At 42.2% G+C, this 17,373-nt stretch overlaps 1 protein-coding gene across 1 annotated transcript in view; it reads right to left on the bottom strand.

The window, feature by feature from the left end:
- FAT4 (FAT atypical cadherin 4) overlaps nucleotides 1–17,373 on the bottom strand; it is a 152,979-nt gene that overhangs the window by 7,355 nt on the left and 128,251 nt on the right. The window contains exons 12-15 of the mRNA XM_054989845.1: nucleotides 9,515–9,600; nucleotides 7,355–7,534; nucleotides 4,446–4,570; nucleotides 3,809–4,026 (exon numbers count right to left, since the gene is read on the bottom strand). Coding sequence (XP_054845820.1) covers nucleotides 3,809–4,026; nucleotides 4,446–4,570; nucleotides 7,355–7,534; nucleotides 9,515–9,600 — 609 coding nt within the window. The remainder of the gene's footprint in view (nucleotides 1–3,808; nucleotides 4,027–4,445; nucleotides 4,571–7,354; nucleotides 7,535–9,514; nucleotides 9,601–17,373) is intronic.

The following is a 17,373-nucleotide window of genomic DNA, read 5'->3' as shown; positions in this document are numbered from 1 at the left end:
GAGCAAATCTTCCTGGAGGAAGCAACCAAAGAAAGCGATTACACCTCAGAAGTACAGATCTGCTGTTGCCCATAATGTCAATGTATCGGTTTTGGGATCCCAATACTGTCTTTATATGCTTTTTTTAACCAGTTATGCTGTCATAGAATTTCAGGCTGAAATTCCACAGTGCTCTCCAAGATCATTTGAGAACACGTTTTTGGTAAATAGTAATATTTACACACCATCAGAAAAATAGGCACATATTGAGAGGCATTCTCAACCCATTGCTAAAATCAAAAAGAGTCCAGTAGCACCTTTAAGACTAACCAATTTTATTGTAGCATAAGCTTTCGAGAATCAAGTTTTCTTCGTCAGATGCCTGATACAGAGACTGGTCTCTGTATCAGGCATCTGCATCAGGCATCTGACGAAGAGAACTTGATTCTCGAAAGCTTATGCTACAATAAAATTGGTTAGTCTTAAAGGTGCTACTGGACTCTTTTTGATTTTGCTACCACAGACTAACACGGCTAACTCCTCTGCATCTATCAACCCATTACTGTGCAACATTTTTTTTTTTTTTAGAGATCTGCAAATGCATAAGCCTGAAGATCTCTTGGGATCACTGTCATACTTTTTGCTGTCTCTTTTTGGATGAGCAGACCTAAGTTTGTTACTCCCCCCACCCCAATATGCGTCATATTTTTATCATAACATTATCCACTTCATAACCTTGTGTATATATATAACACAAAAAAACTTTTAAAAGAAGAACACTACAAAATTTTGTAGAGAGATTGTGCAGTAATAGGATTATAAGAGCAACATTGTTGATTGTCATCTGCTGAAGGGGCTGTAGGGCAAATGTGTCATATAGTACTGTTTTACAGAGATTATTCCCGAGGAAGCCCTGACCAGATCTCAAAAGCCAAGCAGGGTCAGCCTTGGTTAGTAATTGGATGGGAGAACTCCAACGAAGACCAGGGTTGCAGAGGCAGGCAATGGCACCTTTGTTAGTCTCTTGCCATGAAAATCCCACCAGGGGTCATCATAAATCAACTCTGACTTGAGGGTACTCTCAACACACACATTGCAGAGGAAAAGCTACACAGGCAGATTATGATACTTCAAAATCTAAAGCTATAATCTTGTGTGCACTTAGTTGGGAGTAAGTCCTATTGAAATCAGTAGGACTTCCAAGTAAATCTAGATAGGATTGTGTTGCAAGATGTTAAAACAGAGCTCAGTAGTCTCTACAGGTAACGCTATCAGGACTACTAGAGAGGCAGCATTGTGTACCAATCAGAGTGTCTGACTAGGATCTAGGTGGTCTAGGTTTGAATCTCCACTCTGCCATGGAAGATTGCTGGGTGATCTTAGACTAAAATGGAGAAGAGGAGAATGATATGAGATGTTTTGGGTCCCCTTTAGGATAAAGGTGATGTATAAATGAATGAATGAGTGAATGACTGAATACTAGGCTACAGTCACACAAATGCTCTGCCCACAATACTAGGCAAATGCCATGACTGCTAATTGCTTAACTGGAAGGTGCAGGGATTTTGGTCCTGGGCCAAAGATGGAAGGCAGTAGGCAAAGGAGAACAAAAACAACCACCACTCAAGGCTGGTATGAAACATGGCCTCAACTTTATTGATTATAGCCATTGGTGCATTGGTGCAGCATAGGGCATTGGACTAAGCACTGGACAACCCAGCTGCCATCTGATGACTCCCATCCTGGCCCACCTTCTGGGAGACGACTGCAGAATGGCAGGTGATGTGATTTTACTTGTGCAGAAGCCACTTTGTGGCTTCCCTACCATCTTGGAATGAAGCTGAACAATGCCCCTTGAGTTGGGCATGGCCTTGAATGGCTCCACCCCAAATCCCTTAAGGGGACTCCCGTAATGGGGGGTGAGATGGCATGCAAACACTGTCTCCTCCCAAATGGATCTGGCCCAATGCCCCAAACTGCCCACTATAATTGGTAACAAAATAAATGAATGGGCAAGTGGAATACAGGGAAAATATTTCCCTTCTGGTCTGCCTGGGTAGCCCTGTCCCCTGTTTTGGCTGGGCAATCTGTGATTGGATGCCCAGGTGCACTTGTAGGATCCAGTGCAGAAGCTCATACTGCACCACTGTAGAGGCAGAAAATGCTGGTGGAAGAGTCTACCCCTGAGGCTTCCTTCATATTGCTGTAGTGAAGAGGATGATCCTGGAGAGAAGGGGAGTGTACCCCCTACACACTCCCTTGCCCTGCCTCTGCCAAGTCACAAATCGGCTGGGCGCCCTACCTCTTGCCTTGTTATGTTACATCATTCTGAGTTGGAATGCATCTCACACAGCTATGGGATAGTGGGAGAGGATTTCATGTGCACTGCTCCTGGGAGCTAGATCAAGGCTGCTATAGCCTGGGCAAGCTTTTTTCCTCCTTTGCTTGTGGAAATATGAGCATACATACCACTCTCCTTGCCTTTTTATTCCATGCTAGGGTTGCCAGGTCCTGCAAGGAACTTACAGTAGGCAGTGGGAACTTTCCTCCCAAGTGCGTGCTTTGCATGTGTGTCCTCCCATGCTCACCCATTGCATTGAAAAATGTCAGCATTTTCTGGCACAACATGGAAGCTACAGGTTGCACAGAAGGGTGATTAACTAACAAGTGCCCCCAAACTTAGAGTGATTTTAAGTGAATCTCCTCCCTGGCACAACCTGCAGTTTCCATGTCATGTTGGAAAATGACAACATTTTCCTTCCCGCTGGCCAGGTGAGTGGAGGAGAGGGGGCAGGGACTGGGAGCAGGGAATCTCCCACCCTCAACAGGGGTTTGGCAGACCAGCAATCTGTATTAATGATGAGGATAGCTTTACACCTCTAACTGTGCTTCCTATGCCTTGGATATCTAACAAAAATACAAATATAACCAAATGTTGAGTATAGTTTATTTTTAAAAAATTATGTCAAAGTAATAAAAGTTATGCAGCGATAGTCTCAGAATACGCTCGTTTCTGCTTTTGTTTCAGGGGTGGGGGGAAGCCCATGGACCTCTGAGAGAATGGGAAGCCAGATAAAGTTGATAAATTAATGCTGGCTGAAGCATAAAACTGTGGTCTTATGCTGGAGATTCGTATAAGCTGGGGAAAAATGGAAACAATTAAAGTAGTCAAGAAAACTTGGATCTTATACCTATCCAATAAAGGAGTTTGCCAGCATTACTGTTCTACTCATTTAGTGTTATGACTAAGTGGACTGAGTCATACAGAAAGGCTGAGCCCACTGGTTTGTCTTGTAAAAGGTACAGATGCTGGCTATACAGTTAAAATCCATTTTCACTATGTCATTCTGTTACTCCAGCATCTCTTCAGAGAAGATGAAGACACACATATTCCCTGTAGGGCTCAGCTGTAACTGTGGTTGATACTCTACTGATAACAAGGAAACTAAGCTGGCTTAAAGCAAGAACTTTGGCACAGATGATTTGAGGACTGGATTTGTGTGATTATGCCTTTTTAAAAGAGCTTTCAGTTTCACTGTGGTGGTCACATTTTATAGGAGGTCTGGAAAAAAAAACGATTTCACTCTAATGTGCAATGTTTCATTAAGAACATATGCAACAAATAGCCTTCCGGCTGCCATTCAAATAGTCAGAACCTGGAGTCTAGACAAAGCTGATTAGAAGCAAAATTATTCAGCCCTCTTATACTTGGAGCTGTGCCTAGCACTAGTCAACACTCTGGTATTTATAAATAAAAGACTGGGGTGAATACAGAAGGGGCAAAGACCACTTCATAGCAAGCAGCCCAATCAAATCAACTCAGACTTACCTTCACAGTAGTGTAATTGCTGCTTTCCTGGATATAAATCAAAACTCCATTTTCACTCCTTGTCCTAAACTTGACTTCAATGCTATTCATACTCTGGGGCTCCAAAATGGCATCTCCAGTGTTAAGTTTCATCATGTATTCCCATTTTCTATTCTGGCGCATGTAGTAGTCAAGACGACCTTTGCCTTCTAACGATAGGGCAGTGTCAGCAGTAAGATCTAGAATAAAGAAGAAAGTGTTTGTGGTAAAGGTTGTTCATCTGCTACATGAAATTTGGCATGGAGGATCCATTTGGTTAGGGATGCAAACTCTTGAGAATTTCATCCAAATTTGGTGAAAACCAACCAAACAAAAAGTTATAGGTAGAAAGAAATGTTTCTTGTTAAAGAAAAGGTGAAGGACTGATTTATGTGATCTGAAGAGAAACCAAAGAAAAGGAAATTAATAAAGAATGGATGAGAGAATAAAAACAAGCATAATAACTATAATAAAAAGAAAGTGAATAAAATTATATTAAAGAACAAAATTATTGGAATACAATTTCTATGCCTACTTGAGTTCTTACAGCTCCAAGAAGAAACATAATATATATGTCATAAATAGTGGCAAAAAGAAGATAAAGAAATACTCTATTTACATTTTTCACAGTTGTTTCCAGCTAGTCCTTCCTTGCACTGACATTGCTGCCAAGACCAGTAATCTATACATGTTCCACCATGTTGGCAAGGGTTAATAGCACAACTTCCATCCAGTCTGGGACACCTCAACAAATAAAGAAAATAATAAGGGTTATACAGAAGCATGCATATTTATTTATTTTTCAGGACATTTAAATATTCGTGATATTCTTTGAGATTATTCCAATACACATGTGAAGCCAATGGCTCTTGGAATAATATGTTGTCCTCTTGGATGAAAGGGGAAGAAGTTGTTCTCCCCCTACTGAGGAAGGCAACTAAGGCTGAGCTGCAACACAAGGACTGAGAGGCAGGCTGGGCATCTAGGCACTTGTGTCATCTTGGAAGAGAGCACAAGACATGCCACATTCACTTCCTGGGAACTGACAGTGGCTAATCATTTTACAGAGGACTGTGAGAATTTTTATGCAAACTTCCTGACTGGCTACAGGCTCCTGTGATTCCTGTTTAATTCCCAGTGCTTTGTTTTTCTGTATTCCAGGCAAAAGCATTCAAATTTATATCCTAACCTTTGAAATTGCTCAGGAAAACTACGGCCCTCATGATTTCACCAATGTCTCACTCAGGGTGTAAGCATTTTGTGTGCAGTAAACAAGCAGAACTCCACCACTTCCAGCAACATAGTAGTTCTCTTATTTGTTAAATCAGTACACCTTGCTCCTTAGATATTAGAATATTTGAACTATTATGCTTTGGTATATTAGTAAATCAGCACATTTTCAACACAAAAATTCTCACTTTTGAAGTAATTCGGCCCCCACCTGGTCGGCAGCCAAGGGCTTGAGGCCAGGGGCCGCATTTGCCACCACAGAGGAGAAGCGGTAGCGTTTCCATGGTCTCTCAGGGTCACATGGGAAGGGGGTAGGGCTAAGTGCCTTAACAGGACAGCCCTGCCCCTTCATCAACACTTGCCGCCTCGTGCTCAGCCCACCCTCGCACCCAGTGGAAGTGCAGGTTTTTGACCAGTTGCCTTTTGGGGACCAGGTAGGAATTTTTCCTTTCTTTCCCTGATTGGCCTTGGGGAAGGAAGTTTTTTGCCTACCTTGTACTGCTTGCTGGAGCTGTGGCTATTGGACTACAGTGGTGCTGTATAGGCCATCAATGGCAGGATTTAGTTGGGGGGATGTTAGCGGGATGGTGAGTACCCTTGGCACATCTCCACTGGTGGGGATATTAGGGACCTGTCAGGATCGGCTGGCATGCTTGGCGGTGGCCAGTTGAGAGGGCAGGCTGCCTGGTGGGATCTCCTGGACAAGTCCTTCCCTCATGCTCCGTGGCGGAGGTGCTTGGAGCTTTAAGGGGGAAACCATCCGCCAGGCCAGCCGGATCCCAGCCATGCATGTGAATGGCTCACATCCGGGGCAGCGGGTCTCGCCCAGACAGGTCAAGGTGGGGTCCAGGGGAGTGACCCCAGGGCTTGACCTGTACCGCAGGTTAGGCCCTTGCCAGGGTTTTTTAGTTGTTGCAGTTCATGTTGTTGCCTAAATAAAAATGGCCCTTTATTACCCAAGCCTTGTGTCTGCCTCTTATTCCGACTTGGGGGGGGGCAAAGATGTGAATGCTCATGAATGGCTTATATTGTGCTACTGCAACACCACTGTTTAAAGATATGTGAAGCCATCAAAGAAAAATATTATGCTCCATCTTAAAGGTAAAACAAATGAAATTCAGTGTTATGAGTGACTTCACACAAAATACTGGCCACTTGCAAACCTCTTTCTCTCTACAGCTAAAAGAGAGAAATTCCAGAAACATTTTAGTATAATAACCGTATTGTATACAGTCTAAATACATAACATAGCAAGTAACAAGAGTGGAATAAACTTGTGCTATACATTAAATTAACAGCAGAATGGGTTTGTTTGGTTTTTTTACATTATTGACTGCCAGGCAAAGCTGAAAGGAAGCCTGAAACCACTTTTCATTCTGAAATTGTCTAAGGCATTAAAGAAGGAAATCTGGTAGACAAGAGACACACAAATTATAGACACTTCTACTTTTCAGTGGTGATATTCCAACGGTTGGCTGTCTATGAAAACATAATTGATGTTGATCTCTATGCTACAGAGCTTTAGGAAACTGTATGCCACAAGCTGAGACCGTGAAAAGAAAGGAGATGAGCTAATCATTCTGGACATTCTCTTATTCCAACTCTAGGTTCAAACTGCGGGATGGAAGAAACAACAGGTTCAGCTAATCAATCATTTTGAAATGACATTCACAGAAGGAAACCAGGTAGAAGGGAAGAGCACTGATATTTGAGAGGAAGGGTGAGACAACAGACCCTGGGACTGGAAGGGCATTAAATGTACTGAATCAAATCAGTTGGGGTAGCATTTGAAACTGCAAAGGAATGCTGCTTGTCTTCAGAGTAGCAGGAACTGGTATCACTGGAAGCAGTAGTAAATACATTTCAAAGCAGTCCTTCCATACTTTCATGCATATTTAGTTCCATTGACTTCACTGTGGTGAATGAGAATGAAGTACGGGACTGCAGTGCTAAACTCCAGTGCAAGTATACCCATGTATAACAACACATATGAAACCAGAGACATACATTTCCATACGTACATTGTAATACAGAGGGAAATGTATGCTGCTGTTCAGACTACATTGCAAACAAATTACTCTTATCCACTGCAATCTGCCTTCTGGATATGAGCATTCAGTCAGTGGCAAAATTACAAACCCACCCAAAAAATTAGCACACCAATGCTTTCGTGCACAGCTCACTTGCTGGAGCAGAGCAATTAGGTAAAATAGAAACAATGATGACTACATAAATCATCCAAATTTGCTGATGGTTAATTATTCTCATCTTATTCTGATAATGGTATAAATGACATACTGGTCTAAGATGCCTTCAGCTGCCAAAGCTTGGCTGGGTTCTAAGGGACGTCCATTCACTGCAAATTCCATTATGCAACCAACAAAGTCATAACTTTCCACTTGTCCCTTCCTTTGAAGTATTGGCTCTATGGATCTGATACCTCCAATGGTGACTCTGTTGGGTTGTACATCTAAAGTCCTGGAAAAGTGAATTAAAAAAAAAGAAGAACACTTATTTACAACAGCAACAGCAGAGACATACTACCCACTTATAATTAACACATCAGCAATCACATCAGTGGCTAGAAAACCACTAATAAAAAACTAATTTGTTGAGGATAGCCTATGAAGATATTACTCGGATAAATTCTTCCAAATGTTGAAATTAGTTTTGAAAGGGAAATGTGGGGAAACAAACTCATTCTTTTAAATGCCTTTGGCCACATTCAGTTAATTAAAACCATTAGAAAACAACCATTTATACTGACTACATGTAATATAATAGCTTCTTCTAAAATGAAATAAACAAAAGTAAATACCTTACTTTGTTACAACTAGAGACCTCATTTTGATTGTCCTGAAAGTTCTATGTACAGTATGGCTTCAAAATCAAGCCCCGGAAGTGATTTACTCAGAAAGTAACATAACTTAGGAAGTAACTTGATCATTTAAATATAACAACAGGGTTCTTACACAATCCACAGGGGTCAATTATTTCATACACCAAGGGAGCACTACGTTTATATATGCTAGGATCAGTTTATGACCAGCAATGAGCAAACTTCCCCTAGCTCAAATCAGAAAAGGCCCAGCAACTTATTAGCAACACTGGAGAACTCGGGGGGGGGGGGGACTTATTTCTCTATAAGATGTGAAACTGCTGATAATCTGCCCCATGATCCTAGAGTCCTGTCCTCCTATCAGCTTTTCACCCTTTCACTAGCCCCTTCAATTGCCTTACAAGAGCTGTTTCTCCGGTGGCAACCTAAAGTAAAGGAGCACTGTCCTTCTCACTTCCTCCTACTTCCCCCCCCCTCTTAGAGGCCTCCATAGCAGGGGCCATCATGAAACTGAAAGAAGGAAAATGGGAAGGCAGTATTTTTATGTTTCTGTCTGATATCCTTAACAGTGTCAACTGCAACATTCCCAGGAACCCTGAGTAATGTAGGTTTCCTCCTGAGGGTGTCTTACAGCCAGAATATCATGCTGAGGAAGGTGGCAGAGACCTCCTTTCCCATCATTCCTCCATCTGTGCTGTAGACTGGTGGCCAGGATGTTTTCATAACCATATTCAGCCATTGACTGTTGCTAATGGGGCCAAGAAAAGACAAACTGTAATGGCATCTGGACCTGGTGTTGAACTAGACATTAGACAGTGGTGGAGGTAATAAACAAAGAGCTGCCCTTCCTGGAGTCCTGTAGTTTACATCTTATAATTATAATGTAAATAACAACAACAGTGAAAAATTTATCATACCTTCATTAAAGTTTGGTAGGGCTCTGGAGGAAGAGACAAATTTGATTTGTAGGCCACATCTGGCCTCCAGGCTTCAAGTTGCTTAGCCCTGATACTGATTATTATTCATAATTTATAAAACCTTTGTCATTGAAAAAAATTCCCTTTTGTTCTTAGATCAAAGTGTTCATCTAAAAGTTAGTGAGTTATATATAAATTTCATCTGTTTATAGATTATAACATTTTTACAATTAAACCTAATTGAGGTAGATTAAAATATGAGAGCTTGTTTTGTTGAGCATTGGCAGTTACAGAAGAAAATGTTTCAAAGGAAGAACTGAGACTAGGTGTTGCAAGACAGCTGGAGTTATGAGAGTTAAGTGTCTCCCAGCCCAAACTGTATAATCTGTAAATAAGCATGCTGAGTTCATTCATGACAGGATATGATCAGTCATTTGAGAAACATGGAGCTCTTTCTAAACCCCACCTTCTAACTCTGCCCTAACTCTGCTCCTGTACTTTTATATCTATTTAAATGAAAGAGGGGTGACATTGCTAATAAAGTAGGGCACCCATGTCTTTCTAGAACCTCAAACAGCAATTTAGCTGTGTCAAAATATGTGAACATGAATCTCATATTTTAAGAAATTATCCTTTGTGGATATCCTTTGTGGGTTTGGCTACATTTTCTACACTAATGAACAAAATGAAATGCGCTTTTACCAGTCACTAGATACGGCCACATTGCTAACAGTGCAGTAGCCTGGTTCCAGTTCCTCTGAGCAGGAGTCCACAGTCAAGGAGGCTGCCTGCAAAAATTACATCAAGAGTGAATTAGCACTTCAGGATTCATCATAAAGCCCCAAGAAAGTATTGGTTTAAGTTATTATAAAATGTACAAAGTGGGAGGGTTGAAACTAACACCTGTGGTTTAGTTTTCCATTTTCAAAATGCATTAGGAAAGAACACCCATATGTAAACTCTTACTATCTTCTTTCAGTACCGACAGTAACTTGCATATTACGGTAGTCATTATAATGACATTTTTGTCTCCAACCTGCTCCCCGCCCTCTCCCACAGAAGCCAAAGGAAAAACCAAGCCGATTAAATTAGTTCATGTTAGTGTTGTGACTATCTCAATATTACAGATACGTAATGTAAAAGTCATTCTCAGATGTAAAAGATGACGTCCAGAGAAGGGGCTGTTGAATCTAAGAAGTCACTAAAATATATGGAGAATCAGACAATATATCCTTTGTGCTAAGCAAGGTTCATAGCACAACCATAAGACTCTGAACTAGGGATGTGCGTTTCGGCATTCAGAATGCCGAAAGAATGCCGAAACAAAAGTGTTTCGGCTTCTTTCGGGGAATGCCGAAACGTTTCGGGGAATGCCGAAACGTTTCGGGTAGCCGAAAGAAAAAAGCCGAAACGTTTCGGGATTCTTTCGGCTTTCTTTTGGCTTTTCAATGGGAAAATGCCTCCGTCTTCCCGGACGTCTGGGGGAGGCATTTCCCCACCGAATAAGCCCAAAATTGGTGGGGACCTTCCTCTAACCCTTCTCTAACAACCACCCAAGTTTCAGACAGATTGGACTTTGGGGGGCCATGTTATGGCCCCCCAAAGCAGGTCCCCCCATCCTCCCATAAGAAAGCGAAGGAGCAGCATATTGTTAGCATGCGGCTGCTCATCTTCTTCATTATTTCCTATGGGGAAAAAATGAAGAAGCAGGCTTCCTTTGCCAGGGGTGGCATTTTGCATGCAAAATGCCCCCTCACCCTCAGGGGCCCTTCTCCCACCCCTCCTCCCACCCCCCACCAAGGCTCAGCCTGCTCCCACTTGGGGGGGGCCATTTCATGGCCTCCCCAAGTAGGTGCTCTAATCTCTACCACTGACAGCTGGGGGAGGCTTGTGTTGCCAGGGGTGGCATTTTGCATGCAAAATGCCCCCCAGCCCTCAGGGGCCCTTCTCCCACCCTTCCCCCCACCCCCCACCCAGGCTCAGACTGCTCCCACTTGGGGGGGCCATTTCATGGCCTCCCCAAGTAGGTGCTCTTTTCTCTACCACTGAGAGCTGGGGAAGGCTTGTCTTGCCAGGGGTGGCATTTTGCATGCAAAATGCCCCCCAGCCCTCTGGGGCCCTTCTCCCACCCTTCCTCCCACCCCCCACCAAGGCTCAGACTGCTCCCACTTGGGGGGGCATTTCATGGCCTCCCCAAGTAGGTCCTCTCAACCCCTAAAGTCCACCCCTTACAGCCCCACACAAACCCAATTCCCCCCCAGCTGCCACACACAGACCCAAATCCCCACATTAGCCCCTCACAGACCCAAATCCACCCCCACCTGCCCCACACCCATAACCCCAGGAACAGGCTGGCAAAGGCCAGCCCTCTCCCTTTGTTCCCTATGCTGGGAACTTCTAAACTCTCTTTCCCTGGGCAATTCTGCACAGCCCAGGGGTGCCACAATGGTGGGCACACTTCTGAGTGCCAGCTGGTCCCTGTGAAAGAGCACCTGAACCACAGACACCCTCCCTCAAATTCCCCCACCACCTACAGAGATGGCTGGCCAGCCAGCCCCATTGTTCCCTATGATGGGAACCAACTGCACAACAAAGAATAAAACAAGAACAACACAAAATAAAGTTTTAAATTTTTTTTCTCCCTTCCAAAGTACAAGTAGGCAAAGCATTACGACACATTACACCAGCAGTCCCCCCCACAGAAAAATAACACAACTCACTTAACATCAGAGAATCACAAAGCACAATTCCTGTCAGAAACACTTTATTTCTTGAACAGCTTTAGGTTACACAGCAGGGGGGAACACCAAAGGGCATGGCAGCACTATCTTACACAAAAATAACACAACTCACTTAACATCAGAGAATCACAAAAGCACAATTCCTGTCAAAAACACTTTATTTCTTGAACAGCTTTAGGTTACACAGCAGGGGGGAACACCAAAGGGCATGGCAGCACTATCTTACACAAAAATAACACAACTCACTTAACATCAGAGAATCACAAAAACACAATTCCTGGCAAAAACACTTTATTTCTTGAACAGCTTTAGGTTACACAGTAGGAGGGCACAACAGGGCATGATAGCAATGTACTACAAAAAATAATACAACCCACTTCACCGTTTTTGACAGCAATTGTGTTTGTGTGATTCTCTGATGTGAAGTGAGTTGTGTTATTTTTGTGTAGTACACTTCTTTCCTGCTCTGTGGTGCCTTCCTACTGTGTAACCTAAAGCAGTTACAGAAATAAAGTGCTTTTGACAGCAATTTTTTGGGGTGATTCTTTAATGTGAAGTGAGTTGTGTTATTTTTGTGTAAGATACTGCTTCCATGCCCTTTGGTGTTCCCCCCCTGCTGTGTAGCCTAAAGCTGTTCAAGAAATGAAGTGTTTTTGACAGGAATTGTGCTTTTGTGATTCTCTGATGTTAAGTGAGTTGTGTTATTTTTGTGTAAGATAGTGCTGCCATGCCCTTTGGTGTTCCCCCCTGCTGTGTAACCTAAAGCTGTTCAAGAAATAAAGTGTTTTTGACAGGAATCGTGCTTTGTGATTCTCTGATGTTAAGTGAGTTGTGTTATTTTTCTGTGGGGGGGACTGCTGGTGTAATGTGTCGTAATGCTTTGCCTACTTGTACTTTGGAAGGGAGAAAAAAAAATTTAAAACTTTATTTTGTGTTGTTCTTGTTTTATTCTTTGTTGTGCAGTTGGTTCCCATCATAGGGAACAATGGGGCTGGCTGGCCAGCCATCTCTGTAGGTGGTGGGGGAATTTGAGGGAGGGTGTCTGTGGTTCAGGTGCTCTTTCACAGGGACCAGCTGGCACTCAGAAGTGTGCCCACCATTGTGGCACCCCTGGGCTGTGCAGAATTGCCCAGGGAAAGAGAGTTTAGAAGTTCCCAGCATAGGGAACAAAGGGAGAGGGCTGGCCTTTGCCAGCCTGTTCCTGGGGTTATGGGTGTGGGGCAGGTGGGGGTGGATTTGGGTCTGTGAGGGGCTAATGTGGGGATTTGGGTCTGTGTGTGGCAGCTGGGGGGGAATTGGGTTTGTGTGGGGCTGTAAGGGGTGGACTTTAGGGGCTGAGAGGACCTACTTGGGGAGGCCATGAAATGGCCCCCCCAAGTGGGAGCAGTCTGAGCCTTGGTGGGGGGTGGGAGGAGGGGTGGGAGAAGGGCCCCAGAGGGTTGGGGGGCATTTTGCATGCAAAATGCCACCCCTGGCAACACAAGCCTCCCCCAGCTGTCAGTGGTAGAGATTAGAGCACCTACTTGGGGAGGCCATGAAATGGCCCCCCCAAGTGGGAGCAGGCTGAGCCTTGGTGGGGGGTGGGAGGAGGGGTGGGAGAAGGGCCCCTGAGGGTAAGGGGGCATTTTGCATGCAAAATGCCACCCCTGGCAAAGGAAGCCTGCCTCTTCATTTTTTCCCCATAGGAAATAATGAAGAAAGATGAGCAGCAGCATGCTAACAATATGCTGCTCCTTCGCTTTCTTATGGGAGGATGGGGGGACCTGCTTTGGGGGGCCATAACATGGCCCCCCAAAGTCCAATCTGTCTGAAACTTGGGTGGTTGTCAGAGAAGGGTTAGAGGAAGGTCCCCACCAATTTTGGGCTTATTCGGTGGGAAAATGCCTCCTCCAGGCGTCCTGGAAGACGGAGGCATTTTCCCATAGAAAAAAGCCGAAAGAATGCCGAAATAATGCCGAAAGAATCCCGAAAGCCGAAAGCCGAAAGAGATTCTTGTTTCGGCTTTCGGCTTTAACGATAGAGAATCTTCTTTCGGCTTTCTACTTTCGGCTATAGCCGAAAATTTTTGGCTTGCACACCCCTACTCTGAACCCTACAAGTGAACTGTCAGTGCAAGATACCATGCTGTCAGTATTGTTCTGCCTTGCCCACTCTCTCTCACCCTGCTCTCCTCTTTCTCTTTCTGCTCCAACCTGAAATAGGTTAACTAACAGAGCTATCCTAAGATGAGTTACTCCTATCTAAACCCATTGACTGCACTGTAAGTACCTTGCACTTTGTGCCTGACACAACAAGTTTCCAAATACACCAGATGGAGGTCATGCATCTTGATCCACCCATAAAATGCAAATTATAGAAGACAAGTCTTTTCTCCTATAAATGGTAACAGCAGAACAAGAAAGCAGGTTTCAGATTCTAAAACCCAATAGAGATTTAAGGGTTAAATCCCATTCTCCGTTCCGGGTGTAGTTCCAAGGCAAACTGAGACTGTAGGAGTCTGCGATTTGCATTTTATTGAGGGACAAGATGAATTAACTGAATGTTAAAATGTTTGGCTGTGTTAATGTTAGCCAAACAAGCTACAGAAACATGAAAGAATCTGAGTTTGATACTACTGTATAAAATATGTTCTAATTTATGTATTATTCAGTTTTTTATTAAATTGGGACATTCCATGTCTGACTATAAATACCAAATATGCATGATGTATTCAAATAGGCTTAACTATTAGGAAGTTCCTTACAAGTAATTTTTATCAATTTATATTCCTACACATTCTCAAAGCTAGACTACAGTAACCTGAAAGAAAAGTTTTCAAACAGTATATTACTTAGGTCCAATTTCATAGAATTCAGTTCCTAATGATAGTCAAGTGGCCCTATTTGTTACTTTAGCAGTTCATTTGCTACCGTTACTTCTTCAGTTATGAGAATTTCTACTTTGTCACTTTGCTATATCTCAAATCTGACAAGTTAATGATTTTACCAGTTTCCTACATCCCTGTAGCAAATGACAGATTTTAAATCCGGTAGAGTAACTTTATGTGCTTTTGACACTACAAGATTTAATTTCTATCATAGGAATATTCTACATAAAGATGATTATTCTTTTCACATCTTGCATCTGTAAACAGTTTACACAGCGATGAGACAAAAATTCAAACTTATAGATGAAACTACTGTAGTTGCATGGTAGATGCACAGGAGAAAGGTGGGCATATAGATATTTTAAACAAAGAAAGAGATAAATGTTTCCTTCTGTAGGTATACTGAAGTATTTTGTATCCGAATTTGTACTGAGAGTATATAAACACTTTGGAGTGGAGCTGTGCTGTACTGAGATATATGGATGGTTGTGAAAATGGCAGTCTCATGTTTTCCCCACTTTTCTTCCCATTTTTCTGTGGTGTGTTGTAAAAGAAAATGTGTAACATTATCATACTCCCACTTCACTTCCTTGGTTGAAGTACAGATAAACAAGGAAGCCTGGAGTGTTTGAGCTGGGCACCACTGCCCCCATTGTTAGCCATCTCTACTGCAGTCTTTAATTGCCAAGCATGTTGGACTAGGATTTGGGAGCATCAAGTTTGAATCCCCTTGTTGCTGTGGAAGCTTGTTTGGAGGCTTTGGGCCATCACAGAGACTCAGCATAACATACCTCATAGGGTTGTTGTGAGGATAAAATGGTGGAAAGGAGAACAATGTAAGTTGCTTTTGACCCCCACTGGGGAGAAACGTTGCGTATAAATGAAATAAATAAATCAATAATTACATCACATTGGAAATTCTCTTTCAGTCAATTGAAAAAGAACTAAGAAGAAGAAACCTGGGGCTGCTGTTTTCTGTGGCAGTCAGGTGTCTGTTGATGTGTACTTCTTGTCAAAGAAAATGACCTAATTTTAAATTTTAAAATATTGTCCATTGATGTGGTATTTACAATAGTGACATGGAAACATGGAAGTAATTGCCTGATTATCTGAACTCATGAAGATATAAGGGTAACATTAAAGGAAGGGTTAGTAAAATTTAGGACTAAATGAATTATATAAAAACACCCTACAATAAATTCACTAAAAATATTCTCTTACTCAGAGTGAGGGCAAGAAGCATTGTTTGCACTGTAATCTGTCTTTGTGCCAGATTACATAACCAAAGCTGATCACTATGTGGTGCCATGATCCCTTAGCCAGCAAAAGGGAGGGCCATCTTTAAAAAACAGGCACCGAAGAGATGCTCGAAGAGACAGCAAGCAGGAGCAAACAAACAAACAAACAAAAAAGAGTTTAGGAGAACTGTCAGAAAACATTTCTGGCTTTTCAAAATTTCCATTTATACACTGAAAATGTTTGTGCATTAAATTTCATCTCACTCCTCTACAGAAAGTTCCAATGCATTAAATGTGAACTGACTGAATTAGTTTTTATTCTGGGATCCCACAATGATGGGCAATTCCCTAATTTGTCTAGATTATTGAGTTCTCTAGACACCAATGACAGGAACTTCATGTAGGAGAATTTGAGCCTCCAACCTTATATAGCCTGAGACAGAGTAGCATCATGTGTCTAAATATTTTGAATCCTCTTGTGGGAGGTGATAGAATGCCAGAGCAATCCAATGCAAAGTTATTCTAGTCTACTGAAATCGATAGGATTAGAGTGGAGTAACTTTGCGTAGGATTGCATTGTGACAGAGTAACTCCATTCCACCTAAAGTGAAATACACAATCATCTATTGATAAGTACTACCAGTATGTTCATAGCTGGGCACTGTATCTTTTACTGCTAAATATGTAGTTCTGAAAACAAGCTTTTCACAAAAGAAAATATTTTTTCTTTAGAGAACTGTATTTCTTATCATGGCACTGAATCTGTTTGCTCCTCTGTCAACTAATTTGGGAGACCTCACAAATCTTTTATGATATTAATCATTGTGGGAAGTGGGATTATTTCACTGTTTGTTTGTTTTTTAAAAACATTCCTATTATGTACTCTGACTAGCATTTTATTAGAGTTAATGGATAGTACTCCTAAATTAGTGATCTGAAAACTGCTAGATTTTTCTGGAAGACTAAATTTTCCAAGGTTAATTCTGGGAATTTTGTTACATATAAAAGTAAGGATTTTCTATTATATTTCATCATATTTCCTTGGTCTTCTTATGGCTAACTATCAAGAACTTCCTAGTGGTTAGAGTGGTTCCTCAGAGGAACATGCTTGCTTGGAAGATGGTGGACTTCCTCCTTTGGAGGCTTTTAAGCAGAGCTAGATGGCTATCTAGCAGCAATGCTGATTGATCGGCTGATTCCGCACACATTGGATAATGCACTTTCAATGCACTTTATCAATCATTTGAGGTGGATTTTTTGTTCCACACATGAAAAAAATCCGTTTCAAATCATCTATAAAGAGGATTGGAAGTGCATTATCCAACATGTGTGGAATCAGCCTATGTCTCAGTATAAACTTAGGGAAATTGCCTGGTTAAAGCCACAGGTGCTCCTTTTATTGTTTTGTAAAAATATCAAATGTATTTTTTAAGATTTCAGATTTTCCTGCAAAACTGGGCATTTTTCAGGTGCATAGGAAAATCTGTCTTGTTTGTTCATGGCTTCATGAAACAGGACTGGAGATCAGAGCAAAACATAAATGGGTTTGGATCCAAATGGGCATGTGCATAGCACCTTGTTCCCCCACTCCCTCAGGTGGCTTCAGAGCTGTGCTGCACTCAGGAGCAAAACTGACGACCCTCTCCAATCAGTAGGAATACCACCTAGGACTCTTTGGGTTCTAGCTATTAAAGTTAAAGTTGTATTAAATATTCA

The sequence above is a fragment of the Eublepharis macularius genome, chromosome 10, assembly GCF_028583425.1.
Source record: "Eublepharis macularius isolate TG4126 chromosome 10, MPM_Emac_v1.0, whole genome shotgun sequence".
Classification (NCBI taxonomy): domain Eukaryota; kingdom Metazoa; phylum Chordata; class Lepidosauria; order Squamata; family Eublepharidae; genus Eublepharis; species Eublepharis macularius.
This window is presented reverse-complemented; position numbering and strand designations above follow the sequence as displayed.